Here is a 14,376-nt window from a genome sequence, read left to right on the forward strand (position 1 = left end):
CTGAGTATTGAACTCAAACAGTGGCCAATATTCTTTTACATGATGGCAGGCTGAAATTTGCTCTCTGATTATCATCACTTATTTATTTTAATCAAAATTGGTGCTGTTTTTCTTTCAGCCATTTGCTAATGTTGCGGGAAAGGAAGGGGCATAAAATATTTTTGAAGCACTTAGGGGGAAAGAGGGGGCATAGAAAGTAACTTTAAAAGCACTTAATCCATTAAATTTTTGCATACTGCATTTTTCCCTAAACAAAGATGTTCATGATAATAATTTTAAATAAATTTCCACACCTGAGATTTTTTAGTGTGTGAAGCTCCTTCATTGTCGATCAACTACTATTTTCTCATTTATAACCTTGAAGTTTCCCGAGTCACTGAAATATTATTCCTTGTGCAATATCAATTACCTTGTGCCCGAGATAGTATTTGAACCTAGACCTTCCAGAGGCCAAGGCTGACTTCCACTCATTCTGTCCTGCTTACTCTCTGAATTAAATTGAATTGGTCCAAAATGCTTTTTTTTTTTTCAAGAAAATCACAGGGCGGGGTGTAGAAGACCAATTGGTCATTTAATCAAAGAACCCCATGGGTAGCAAAAGGTTCTCTGATTGAACAACTAGATTTCTGATCAAGGAAGCCTCTTGTTTAAGGACAGTCAACTATAGAGCTCTGAATGAGACCCAGTGCCTGCCAGAACTCAGACACAGCTAGGAAAATAGAAGCAAGCAGTAGGAATCCAGAAACACAAGGTCAGAACTAAAAAAGGGCTTTGCCTTCTTTTCCCTCTTCACCTAGCCTGGATTTATGTTTAAATTCCAATCTTATTTGAAATTTCTTTACTACTTGGAAAAGTCTCTATGACTTTGTCCCACCTTACTTCTTTGACCTTTTCCACAACCAGATTCCCACCCACTCACTTTGTTCCTGTAAATTTAGCCCTGGCCTAGTAGAGTGTCCTTTCTCAGTTGGAGGTTAATCTTTTATGTGCCCTGCTTCAAGGATATGGAATTTCCCTCCCCCTCAGAGCCATTGAGTCACTTCCTTTTTTTCAGAACTTGGCTTAAAAACAGCACTGCTTGATGCTGCAAATGAGTAGGAAGAACCCATCTTCATATTTCCTTCCATGGTTTTACTTCATTGTGATTCTCAAAAGTATTTTTATTTTTACTATTTTCCAATTGTACTTTTGTTGATTTAGTTCTATATCTCAATATGAAATTCTTCCCTTCCACCCTTCCACCCCCCCCCATAAAATACCTTTTATTCAGCCATAGGGAATTTATTTTATGCTCTATTGTGTGGTATAGTTTAAATGTAATTAGGTACATGTTTCAAAAACACCAGTTATTCCCTGTTGCATATATGATAAGTGCCAAACTCTTTTGTTTGGAATTTAAAGCCCTTTACAATCTGTCACCAGCATACTTCTCCAGGCTCAGTACACATTACTCTCTTTCATGACTCTTAGGTTTCACCTAAACCAGAACATCTATCTCCCACCTTCATGACATTGCACTGATTGCTCTTCATGCCTGAAAAGCACTCTCCCTTGTTACCATCTTTTTGAATCCCTAGTTTGCTTGAAAATTCATGTACCATCTTAGTTTTCTTCTTTTAAAATACTTTTTCTTAAGATTCACAATCATTGTTAAGTATGAATATTTCTATAAACTGAGGAGGGCGTCCTCCAAAAATGAGAAGTGGTCTTCACTGAGTTTTGACCTTGAAAATAGTTAATTACTTTAAATATGTGTTAACCCTCAGAGTATATGGGACAAATGTTAACTAGAATTTGACCATAAAAAAGATCAAAACAGAATTAGTTTTGACAAACACATTTATTAATATTTTTCTAAGTTCAAAAATTATGTATGCCTGTGGGATAGGAGATCCAATTAAAGAGTCAAACCTCCAAAGTTGAGTCCTACACTGGTGTTTTATGGTTTTTGACTATCAGAGGGTGGGAATCAAGTTGAGGTACTTCAAATAGGTAAGAGAATAGTAGAGGATAGTCAAGTTAAAGAGATAGTTGGGGGGAGAGTAGCAAATACAGTTAAGGATGGAAACAAAGGATTGCCATGGATCCAGCTGGCCCAGCAGCATGGAGCTAGAGCTAATTGCTCCAGTTTGGAGATAGGAAGAGTAAAGAGAAGGGGGGGCAGCCTGGCTAGTCTCTTGAGGAAGTGATGACTCCTCAAGTACATTTTCTGTGATGGGAGGAGTAAGGGTGGTGGTGCTTGAGGAGTGGTTTGATAGTGGTTTTCCACTGCTCATACTACAGCCATGGTCCATAAGGAGTGGCTAATACCTGACTTAAGGCAGCAATCACTATGGAAGAGCAGCATTTATTAGTACTAAGTACGATTGGCACATGTTCCTTCCCGAAAGGGTGTGACCAAGGTCAGGCCAAGTCCAATGTGTGAGGCAGCTAGGTGATGCAGTGGATAGAGCAACTAGGCTTTGGAGTCAAGAGGACCTGAGTTCAAATTTAGCCTCAGACACTTAATAATTACCTAGCTGTGTGACCTTGAGCAAGTCACTTAATCCCACTCCCTTTCAAAAGCAAAACAAAACAAAAAGTCCAAAGTGGTTTAGGAAATGCAATATACCCCAAAGTACAGAAAAACCACCACAAGATTAGTTTCCAAAACAAATGGGTTGCAACATTTCTCTGTGCCCAGAGTTCCCCTGTGTCAAGGGCATTGGTTGGTTTTTTAGCTCCTGGGGATTTTCCCTATTGAGTTGCTGTGTAGTCTTCTTTCCCTTTGGGGGGTTTTCTGATCAGGGTGCTCAGCAGCTTTCTGTTTTTCCCTAGGACATTTTTGGACAGGGTACTCTCCCTCCCTTTCCCCACTTCCTTGATCAGGAGACTGGGGAGTGTCTTATTTGCTTGTGGTTTTTTTTAATCAGATGTTGTGTCTGCTGTGTCTCCCCTACCTTGGGGCTTCCCCATCAGGGCACTATTGCATGATGATATCTGCTCCTGGATCATGTGTTCTCCTGCAGGCTTCCCTGGTGGTACTCCTCTTCTAATCTTAACTTCTGTCTGTTTTTGTGCTTTTCTGGGCTGGATAAAGGGTTTTATTAAGGTTTCTCTTAGGATTTTTTCTTCTTTATTCAATCTTTTCTCTTTAAATTGGGCTCCTATGAGAGTTACTTTGTGGCCATCTTAAGAGGAATTATTTTAAGTGTCAAACTAGGTAGTTCACTGTATAGAGTACTGGGGAGTCAGGAATACCTGGGTTTAAATTCAGACTCAGACACTTACTAGTTCTGTGACCCTTGGAGAATCATTTAACCTGTATCTCTAAAATGAAGGATAACAACATTTACTTTCCAGTGTTGTTTTGAATATCAAATGAAACAATGTTTGTAATGTGATTAGCAGTGTGTACTCCAGTATGTACTACAGTACACAACAGGTACTTAATAAATGCTTGTTCTCCTTTTCCATTCCTTTTAATGTGATGTTTTCTAATTCACTTAACTACTTGAGTTCCACTTTGATATTACTTCACAGTAATCTTGTATATATATTTTGTATATTCCTCATCTCTCTACATACTGTTTTTTCTTCCAGAATATGTCTTATGAGCATAGGGACACTTTCCTTTTTATCTTTGTATCTTCATTTAGCACAATGCCTGATATATAGTAATTTCTTAATAAATGTTGATTGATATGTTTTATGATATTTCAATTTCACAGTTATAAGATCAACAGTAATAACTTATATGAGTAAATAATAGGATATTTGGACAACTACATTGGAACTTTATTATAAAGATTTGGGGATCATTTAAAACTGAAAGGGATCTTAGAGATCACCTACTTCAGCCCCCTCCATTAGACATTCCAGAAAAGAGATTAAGTGATTCTTCCAATTTTACTCATCACATGATACTTTGAGTGTATTGCTCTACAAATTCTCTTAAGTGATGTGCAAGATGGAGTAGGATTTCAAAGCATTCTACATTAAAGCAAATAGTGCTAAAATGAGGTTCTTTTATATGTCTGGAACATGGCAGTATGAGGGAGAAGTCAAAAATCACTGAGAGGTCACTTGAACTTTTAGCCTTGCTACACCTCGATGGTCCAATTCATGATTGAAGTAGTGGGATCACAGTTGTGATTGCTGCCAATTTGTACTGACAGAAACTGTAAACCTCAATTGCCAGATTAATCAGAGTTGGGAAGCTCCAACTCGTATATTTATATGAAGATTAAAACTTTTAGTGATCTCAATTTAATTATCAGTATCATGAAAATGCTTGAGCTATACCTCTAAATGGATATCCTATAATTTATATTTTATGAATGTCCCTTGCGCTCCATTAATTTCAAAGCAATTTTTTTAAAATGGCTTAAGAAATCTTTTATGTTTTATAGCTTTACAAAGTCATCTCCAGGGGATGACTTTTGAGTGACAGTAACTCAGGAAAATTGTATATAAAGGTAGATAGCTGTATCATTGGAGGATGATCATGCTGATGAAATTGATGATGATGATGATATTTGGCCTTTGTATGAAGAACATTATGGGAGGTGATGGCATGACAAGCACATGAATTGGATTTGAGTGAGGGGGGACTTGTATTAAGTCACCAGCCTCATTTTCCCATCCAGAGCCATTTGGGTCCAGTAGCCAGATATGAATCAGGATGACTGGAGATGACTTTGGATGAGAGACTATCAAGGTTAAGTGACTTGCCAAGGTCACACACAGCTAGTGTCAAGTATCTGAGACTGGGTTTGAACTCCCAACCTTCTGACTCCAAGGCCAGTGCTCTCTCCACTGAGCCACCTAACTGCCCTGATGAAATTATGGATCTTTTAAAGCTTGGGAATGATGATCCTTTTTGTAAAAAAAAACAAAAACAAAAACACGAAAATGATATTTCTGAGGTTTCTTGAGGGCAGTGGCATTAGTCCAGTAGTATTTGTATAATATTGGCTTCTAGGTAGTGATCCAGGAAGTCAGGGAAAAGAGATTGATTATACTGCTTTCACTCTAGGTCCTATCTCCCAGATCTTCAGAAATATACTAGGAAAGGAAGTTAGGAAAAGCATGTTGTTAATAGACATTTCAGTCTCCTTTAGCTTTTTTTTTCCCCTGACTTATCTACCATTTCATAATTAGTAGATAAGAGGGTCTCTGGACAAGCTGCACAGTCTTTTTTAAAATTTTTATTTATTTAAGGCAGTGGGATTAAGTGACTTACCCAAGATCACCCAGCTAGGCAATTAAGTGTCTGAGGCCAGATTTGAACTTAGGTTCTCCTGAATCCAGGGGTAAGTACTCTATCCACTGTGCCATCTAGTTGAACCCAAGCGGCGCAGTCTTGTATGTATGTGGGGGGAAATGTAGACTATGGTATCTTTCTGTTTCTCATCTTTTGTTTTCCTCTTTTTAAAAGTCTACCTAATTTTATTAGAGGTATCTAAACCAGAGGGCATTCCCTGGGACAGAGCTATCCTGGCTGTGTATTGGAGGCTAAGTCAATAAAACCTTACCATAACCCTCTTTGTTTAGTTGATCTTAGCTTGGCTTCAGTCTATCCTAAGGGGATATAAAAATTTAAAAGGCATCTCAGCAACTCCCCTGTTGCCATGTATATTCTGCTTCTTTTGTCCTTCTTCCCTTTCTGCCTTCTACCTCTTGCTTAATTAGTATTACCAGTGATACTTTTTAAGGGTGGGACAATCTACTGTACTCTGGGTTCACTGAGAAGCACAGGGATTCTAAGGAAAAATGGCTCTAAGTCAAAGCTCCCTTCCTTGGCTACCATTTTCCATTTGCTTTAACTAGCATGTATCAAACCTGTTCTTCCTGAGTTCCACTCCTTTCCTACCATTTTTTCATCTTATCTTTCTAGATTGATTATACATCATTCCTCATCATATCCTCTGTTTTCTAACCAAACTGACCTTCTTACTATTCACCATACCTGAGATTTCTGCTTGCACAGTCCATCTATCTCACATTCCTGGAATACTTTCCCTCTTCACTTTCAAGTCTTTAAAGCCTTGATTTCTTCAAGACTCACTTCAAGTGGTACCTGTTTAAAGAGGCCCTTCTTGATTCCTCTGTGTATATGTGTCTGTTGATAAAGTTCATGTATTATATTTATTTTTCTATGAATGGACATGCTACATCTCCACAAATGTGTAAAATCTAAATTTCCTGACTTATTTCTTTTGTCTTCATTTCTTTAGTACCTAGCATATAATAGATACTTAATGTATATATTTATTAACTTTCCACTTATTATAGCAATCTTTCCTTTCCAGAATATTCTTTCATCCTTTGCTCCTCTGCTTTAATATTCCTGGTGATGATGAAGCTCACTGCTTCGTGAGACTGCCCAATTTAAAACTTTAATACTTCAGTCTTCTATCTACTTGGTTCTACCCTCTGATGCAACATTTAAACAAGGTGACATTCTATTCCCAAGAAAATTCTTCAACTATTTGAAGATAATATTTGGGCTGTATCCTCTTCCCTCTTTATCTTCTCTAAATTAAATATCCTGCTCTTCATATATCTTGCCCTTTGGACCCTGCACCATGCTGTGCTCCATATTTGAAAATACTGATTTGTGAGGTTCTGTCTTAAAAGGTGGCATCCTGAACTAAACACAATACTACAGAAATAGATTGCTCAATTAGAGCTACAACCTTCTGTGTTTTAAACTTCTATTAAGGAAACTTAAAGTTGTGTTGGGGCAGCTAGGTGACACAGCAGATGGAGTGCCAGCCAGACCTGGAGTCGGGAAGCCTCATCCTCCTGAATTCAAATATGACTTCAGTAACTTACTAGCTTTGTGACCATGAGCAGGTCTTCTTTGCTTCATCTGTAAAAAGGAATAGCAATCATTCTAGTATCTTTGTCAAGAAAACCTCAACTGAGGTCACAGGATCAGACACAACTGAACCACAATAGAAAGCTAATATAACATGTGTAAATTTCTCTTCTCTTCCCTCATTTAAAAGCATGATTTCATTCATTCACTTTCAAGCCATTCTTCTGCCATACAGGTTTGATCAAATCCCTCAATATTGTGATAGTACCTACTCTGCCCCTTAATAGATTTGAACATAGTCTATGCTGTTTTCGGCTGTGAACCTATAAAAATAAAGCAGTAAAATGAAGGAACCTAAATTGTAGAATGAAAACTCGTGCCTTGATTTTTTTGAGTTCTAGGAGATAGGAGCAGCTTCTTTTTAACCCCTTTGAACTGAAAATTTGAGGAAACCAAGGTGAAAATTGTAATTAAAGTCTTGAATACAAATAAAAAGTCTTGATTCTTTCAGTTTTACTTAAACAGTACTTGCATAACACAGTAAATGAATAATCTGCATATGTAATGATGCTGACTGTAAGTGGAGGATATAAAGTTTCCCCTGTTTAACTGATTAAAAATGGTAATAAATCATGAACACATTTTGACTTGCAAAACAGGGCAAAGTGGAAACAGAATTTATCCTGATACTAGTTCTTTGAATTTGCACACTATTTTTATTCTCAGCAACTTTTCTGACTTTTCAAACAATAGACCTTCCTTTTTCTGGCTATGAAAAGTGCCAGCGTGGCTCTTGTTGATTTAGCTGGATTTTCCCCCTCACCTGTTTATATCTGTGATATGTGTCAGACTTGTCCACGTAGCTGGCATCCAAAATCAGACTATTCCCAGTCAGCTTCGCCTCATTGCCACATGTTCCTCTGCGATAACAAAATTGTGAACTTCATAGAGGCCAGGACTTTGTGAGTCATGTTTCAGGGCATTAAGGATGCCACAAAGATTACCAAAATTAAGTTGAAAAAAGACATCTGAAACTCTCTGCTAAACTTATGCATTTTCTTCAAAAAAAAAAATAAGGGGGGGATTATTCAGAGAACTTTAAAAGTTTTGTTAAGTACCTTTAATAATGACAGATTTTTCTGAGTCATTGACTTAAAAGTGCCAATGAAAGGATTACTTACTTGGAAATATTCATTTTTAGTGACACATAAGACTATTTTGGCTTTTTGTTTAAAAGATGCTTAACTAAGGCAAACAAAAACCTTTCTCCAACTCTGTGGATAACAAGGGAACTATTTTATTATGTGACTGAAATGCTACAGTATTCTAGAGCTCAGTGTTTTTTACACTAATATTAACTTTCTTTTTTCACACTTAATCATTGCAGTGTGGTAAAGCACTCCCTGGACTGTCAAAGCAAGAAGACTGCTGTGGCACTGTGGGTACTTCCTGGGGCTTTCATAAATGCCAGAAATGTCCCAAGAAGCCAGGTACATTTTTCTAGTTTATGTATTTGTTTAAATTTTATTTTTCTACAGTTACGTGTAAAAACATGTTTCAATATTCACTTTTAAAACCTTGAATTCTAAATTCTCTCCCTTCCTCCCACTCTAATCCCTCTCATTGAGCAAGCAATTTATTTGATATACGTTAAAATTGTGTAGTCATGAAAAACATTACCACATAGACATAGTGTAAAGTAAACATATCAGAAACCGCAAGAAAAATAAAGAAAAAAACAATATGTTTCAATCTGTATTCAGACACCATCTACTGTCTTTGGGATGAATAGTATTCTTTATCATAAATCCATCAGTATTCTCTTGAGTCACAACAATAATTGAAAAAAGGAAGGCCATCACAGCTGATCATCCTACAACATTGTTGTTACTTTGTACATAGTATATTTCCCATTGCATTTGCTCATGCAGGTTTTTTTTTACTGATAGCATCCTGTTCATTTTTTCTTATAACAGAATAGCATTTCATCTTAATCCCATACCACAATTTGTTGAGCCATTCGCCACCTGATGGGCATCCCTTCAATTTCCAGTTCTGTGCCACCAGAATGGAGCTGCTATACATATCCTTATACATCATGGGTCCTTTTTCTTCCTGTTTGGCAATGGCATTGAATAGTTCTCTTTTGGAATATAGACCTGGTAGTGGCATTGCTAGGTCAAAGGGCAGGCATGGTTTTATATTCCTTTGGGCACAATTCCAAATTGCTTTACAGTATTGTTGAATCCTTTCACATCTCCTCAAACAGTATATTAATGTCTCATTTTTTTCTACATCTCCTCCAACATTTGTCATTTTCTTTCTGTCCTTTAACCATTCTAATAGGTATAAGGTACTTCCTCAGAATTGTTCCAACCTGCATTTCTCCTGTCAATAGTGAGTTAGGACATTTTTTTTTTAGGTTTTTGCAAGGCAAATGGGGTTAAGTGGCTTGCCCAAGGCCACACAGTTAGGTAATTATTAAGTGTGTGAGACTGGATTTAAACTCAGGTACTCCTGACTCCAGAGCCAGTGCTCTATCCACTGCACCACCTGGCCTCCCCAGGACATTTTTTTAAAAAACTGATTTAAATAGATTGCATCTGAAATTTGTCAATTGAGGAATGGATTATTTTTTTTTTATAAATTTGACTCAGTTCTCTATGCTAGAGAAATGAGGTCTTTATCAGAAAAATTTGTTTCAACATTTTTCCCACACATGCTATTGCTAACTATATTTCCCTCCACCCCTATTTATTCTATTTTCTCTCTCTCCTTTCATCCATTCCCTTCTCCCACAATCCTTTCATCACCTATACCCCATGCCTTCTCCCATTCCCTTCCTCTACTACTTTCTCTAGTTTTTTGCAAATCCTTAGTATACTTTTTTTAACTTGTACACATAGCCCATTGCCTTGTACACAATAGTCAGTTAATTAATTAATTTATTTATTGTATACTTTAATAAAATTGAAAGTTTCCCACTAAATTATACTCAATTCCAAAAGGAGGTGAATGGAGACTCATTCTTGGAAGTTTTTTAGGACCATCACTGGTAGGACTTGCCAAGTTGGGAGCTGGGAAGGATTCACATACAATTTGTTAGCATATTGAAATAGCAATGGATAGTTTCAGTTTCTTAAAAACAAAAATATAATTTTTGAATCATTTTGTTTTTTCTCTCTGGATTACATTAAAAATAGTTTGTTCAGAGGTTCTGAATTAATGTTCCTTGTAAGAAGAGCATTAAATGACTTTTTTGAAATTATAAATGAATGCTCTAAGTTCTAAAGTGGTCAACTGGGTTGTTATCCCTTAATTTGAAGGAACTTTAGAACTTTAGGTTTACATTCATGTCTATTCTTGTTATCTTTTCTGTTCTGATGCTATTAATTTTTTAGAGGAATCTTACTGATGGAAAGTATAACATGGTTGAAAAATACTAAATGTGTTGCAAAATAAGTGGTATTGACTTGAATTAATAGAGTTTATAATTGATAGTGTTACTGTCTTTCTTTGGGCCAGTTAGGTGGTGTAGTGGTTAGAGTGCTGGCTCTAAAGCCAGGAAGACTGAGTTCAAATATTCCTGAGTTAAAATCTGGCCTCAGATATTTACTAGCCATGTGATTCCAGGCAAGTTATCTAAGTGGGTTTGCCTCAGTTTCCTCATCTCTAAAATGAGCTAAGGAAGGAAAAGACAAACCTATCCAGTATCTTCTCCAAGGGAAACCTCAAATAGGGCAACAAAGATTTGTAAACTACTGAAACAACTGAACAACAACTTATTTTTCCTTTCAGAACTATAGCCTTTAAGGACTTGAAAATAGCTAGTGATTCTATCATAATATCACAACTAGTCTCTCAGATACTCTAAGCTATATTATCAGACCCTATTGATTTGAGTGTAACTGGGATTAGAGAGTGATTATTTCCTCTTACTCTTGTTAGATTCTTGTTAGAATGATAGGCTATGACATTCCTAATCTAAGGCCTCATCATCTTCTTTTTTCAACAGTGGTTTAACCTAAAGCTCTGTACATATTATGTAGTATGTCTTTATATCAGTAGATATTTAATTATAATTTGTTGATCTTTGCTATTCCACCTCTGGCTCCTTTATCACTTTCTCTTTTTATACGTGAAAAATATTTTTTTATATTTTACTTTACTGTATTCTTCTGTTACTCAGCAAGATGACATTTTTCTTGGCTCTAACCTCCTCATTGTCTATTTATGAGGGAAAAAACAACGTGCAATGCCAGACAGATTATCTGATTTGCCTAAAGTGAACGTGTGGCAGTCTCAGGACTCAAACCTAGGTTGTTATCTCCTTCCCTCCCACCCCCACTTCTGTTTTCCTTATTTCTACCCTTCCTCCCCTCCACCCATCATCCACTCTCCCTCCACCATCCCCCTGCCTCCCTCTCTCCCACCTTTTCCTTCCTGCCTTCTTGCCTTCCTCCTTTCTTCTTGCTTTCCTGCCTTCTTGCCTTCTTTCTGCCTTCCTCCTTTCTTTTTTTCCTTTGGCCTTTTTTTCCCCTCTCTAATATTCTGAGTTTCCATATAGGACTGTATTTGATTCTAAATTGAGCCATCTTGGCACTTCATATTGATTTTTCTGTCCTTCCTCTATATTTGCACTTTAAACCTCAGAATTGTTTTATAAGATTCTCTGTTTCTCTTGAACTCTTGTTGAAATCTTTCTTGAAGCTCATTTGCTTTATTTTGTTTATAGAGCACATCTTTTTTAAGGAAGGAGACTGATCTTGTGGTTATATTTAATAAGTTAAATTTTTGAGTCCTAGACTAATTCTAGAAATTAAATTTAGAATGAGAGAGAGTCATCTTTGATTCAATTTTGAACAAAGCAGATAGTCCAGAAATTGGAGATCTGGAGCTGAAGTCAGGAACACCTCAATTTAAATACAGCATTAGTGCTTAGTAGCTTTGTGTCCTTGGGAAAATTACCTTACCTCTTCATGTATTTCCTTATCTATAAAATTGGGATAATAGCACCTCCTAGGTTTGCTGTGAGAATAAAATGAGATATTTATAAAGCCCTTTTGTGATCCTAAATTACTATATAAATGTGAGTTATTATGTATTTATTCTAATGATCCCTGTGCCCTTCAATGATCTGTTTAACAGTATAGTTTGTATTGTGATTTTTACATTATGTAGCTAAGTAATTAATATTTCCTATTTTCTCTTGCTAAAACCACTATACTGAACAAACTAAATTCAAATTTTTCTTTTTTCTTGCTTTTTGAGAGGTGTATTGAAAACTCCTCCTTTCATGTCTCTATTTCCTTTTTCTCAGGTGCTTTCCTTGGTTCACTACATCTTTTTTTCTCCCTTGCTCTGTACTTTTTATTATTTCCCCCCCTTTCCCTCCCTATCCTAGAGATGGCTACCATTAAGCAGAAATACACACACACACACACACACATGTTTTTTTCAAAATCAGCCAATTTATCATTTCTTATAGCACAGGCACGCTCCATTACAATCATATAGGTGATGCAGTGGATAGGGCACTGGCCTTAGAGTCAGATGGACATGAGTTCAAATTCAGCCTCAGACACTTGACTTACTGGCTGGGTGACCTTGGGCAAATCATTTTTAGCATCCAGGGTCATATTCAGTTGTTCATATCTTATCACTGGGCCCAGATGGCTCTGAAGAAGAGAGTAAGGCTGGTGACTTATCACAACACCCCCTCACTCAGATCCAATTCTCATGCTTGTCATGGCATCACCTCCTTGATGTCATAGTCTTTTTCAAGAATGAAGGACAAGCATCATATCACAGCTTGTTTAGGTAGTCCCCATTTGAAGGACCTCTATCATTTTAGCTAATCTGATAATTTTAAGATGGTCTATCATAGTTGATTTAATTTGCATTTCTTTATTCAGTAATGATTTTGAGCATTTCTTCAAGATCATATAATCCTTTGACTGTAGTTTTGATTTCTTTAATGAAGACTGTCTATTCATATCTTTTGAACATTTATCAGTTGGGCAATGACATGTATTTTTATATATTTGATAAAGTTCTCTATATATTTGAGAAATGAGACCCTTATCTGAGAGACTAGTCTTTAAAATGCCCCCCCCAATTTTCTGCTTTCCTTCTAATCTTGGTTACACATTGATTTTATTTGTATGAAATCATTTAAATTTAATTTAATTCAAATTATTCATCTTACATCTCACAATGATCTCAATTTCTTTCTAAATTGTTCTATTTATTCATAAATTGTTCTCCTATCCATTAGTTTGCTAGGTTATTTGTTCTGTGCTCTAATCTTCTTGGAATATCTCCCTTTATATCTAGGTCATATATGAATTTTTACATTGTTTTGACAAAATGGTTTATGATATTGGTCTATACTCAGTTTCTGCTAGACTGTTTCCTAGCTTTTCCAACAGTTTATTTTTTTAAGTCAAATAATGGATTCTTCCCCCCCAACTTAAATCTTTGCATTTGTTACACACAAGATTAATATCATCATTTACTATTGTATATCATATGCTACTCTGTTCCACTGAGCTACCTTTTTATTTCTTAGCTAGTACCAAATAGTTTTGATAAGCCTCCTTCCTTTAAATATTTTTAAAATTGGTTTCTTTGAAACTTTTGACCTTTTGTCCTTCCAAATGAATTTTGTTATCATTTTTCCAACTCAGTAAAATAACTTTTGGGTAACATAATTGGGATTGAATAATTGAATTAGGTAGAAATTGTCATTTTACTAGATTAGCTTTGCCTATACCCATGAACAATTAATGTTTCTCCATTATTTAAATCTGACTTTATTTGTATAAAGAATATTTTATAATTCTGTTCATGTAATTTCATGATCTGTTTTGCAGGTATAATCCCAGATATTTTATACTATATATAGTTATTTTAAATGGAGTGCTATCTCATCTTACAGGGTTTTGTTGGTGATATATAAAAATGCTGATGATTTATATGGGTTTATTTTATAACCTACTTTTTCTAAAATTATTGTTTCAGCTCAATTTTCAGTTGAATCTTTAGGATTTTCTAAATGTATCATGATATTGTATTTAAAAAGAGAGGTTTTTTTTTAGCTCATTTCCCATTCTGGTTCATTCAATTTCTTTTTTCTTCTCTTATTAGTATTACTAGCATTTTTGAAACAATATTAAATAAAATGTGGCATATAAGATTGCTTCCCTGGTTATTTCTTTTATTAAATCTCTTTTATCTCTAACTTTGAGATTATGATTCTTATGCTTGCTTTTTTGTTACATGAAACATAAAGAATTCTATTCTAGGCCTTTATTTAAATATCTATCTATATATTTAACTATACTATTTGTATCTCTTATTTTAGTTGTTTCTTATAAAGGACATATTGTCAGATACTGACTTTTAATCTGTTCTGCTATCCATTGCCATTTTATGTTGATAATATCTCATTCACATTCAAAGTTAGAATTACTGTATTTTTTCCACCATCCTTCTTTTCCTATTTATCCTTCTTTTATTTACCTATTCTTCCTCTCATCTAATTTTCTTCCAAGCACTTATAATTCCTT

General features: G+C 35.6%; 1 protein-coding gene across 1 annotated transcript in view; it reads left to right on the forward strand.

Moving 5' to 3' along the window:
- Positions 1–14,376, forward strand: part of LTBP1 (latent transforming growth factor beta binding protein 1) — a 490,138-nt gene that overhangs the window by 278,220 nt on the left and 197,542 nt on the right. Inside the window, exon 8 of the mRNA XM_074209684.1 lies at positions 8,193–8,295. Within this exon, the coding sequence (XP_074065785.1) occupies positions 8,193–8,295 (103 nt within the window). The remainder of the gene's footprint in view (positions 1–8,192; positions 8,296–14,376) is intronic.

Source organism: Macrotis lagotis, chromosome 1 (assembly GCF_037893015.1).
Source record: "Macrotis lagotis isolate mMagLag1 chromosome 1, bilby.v1.9.chrom.fasta, whole genome shotgun sequence".
NCBI lineage: Eukaryota > Metazoa > Chordata > Mammalia > Peramelemorphia > Peramelidae > Macrotis > Macrotis lagotis.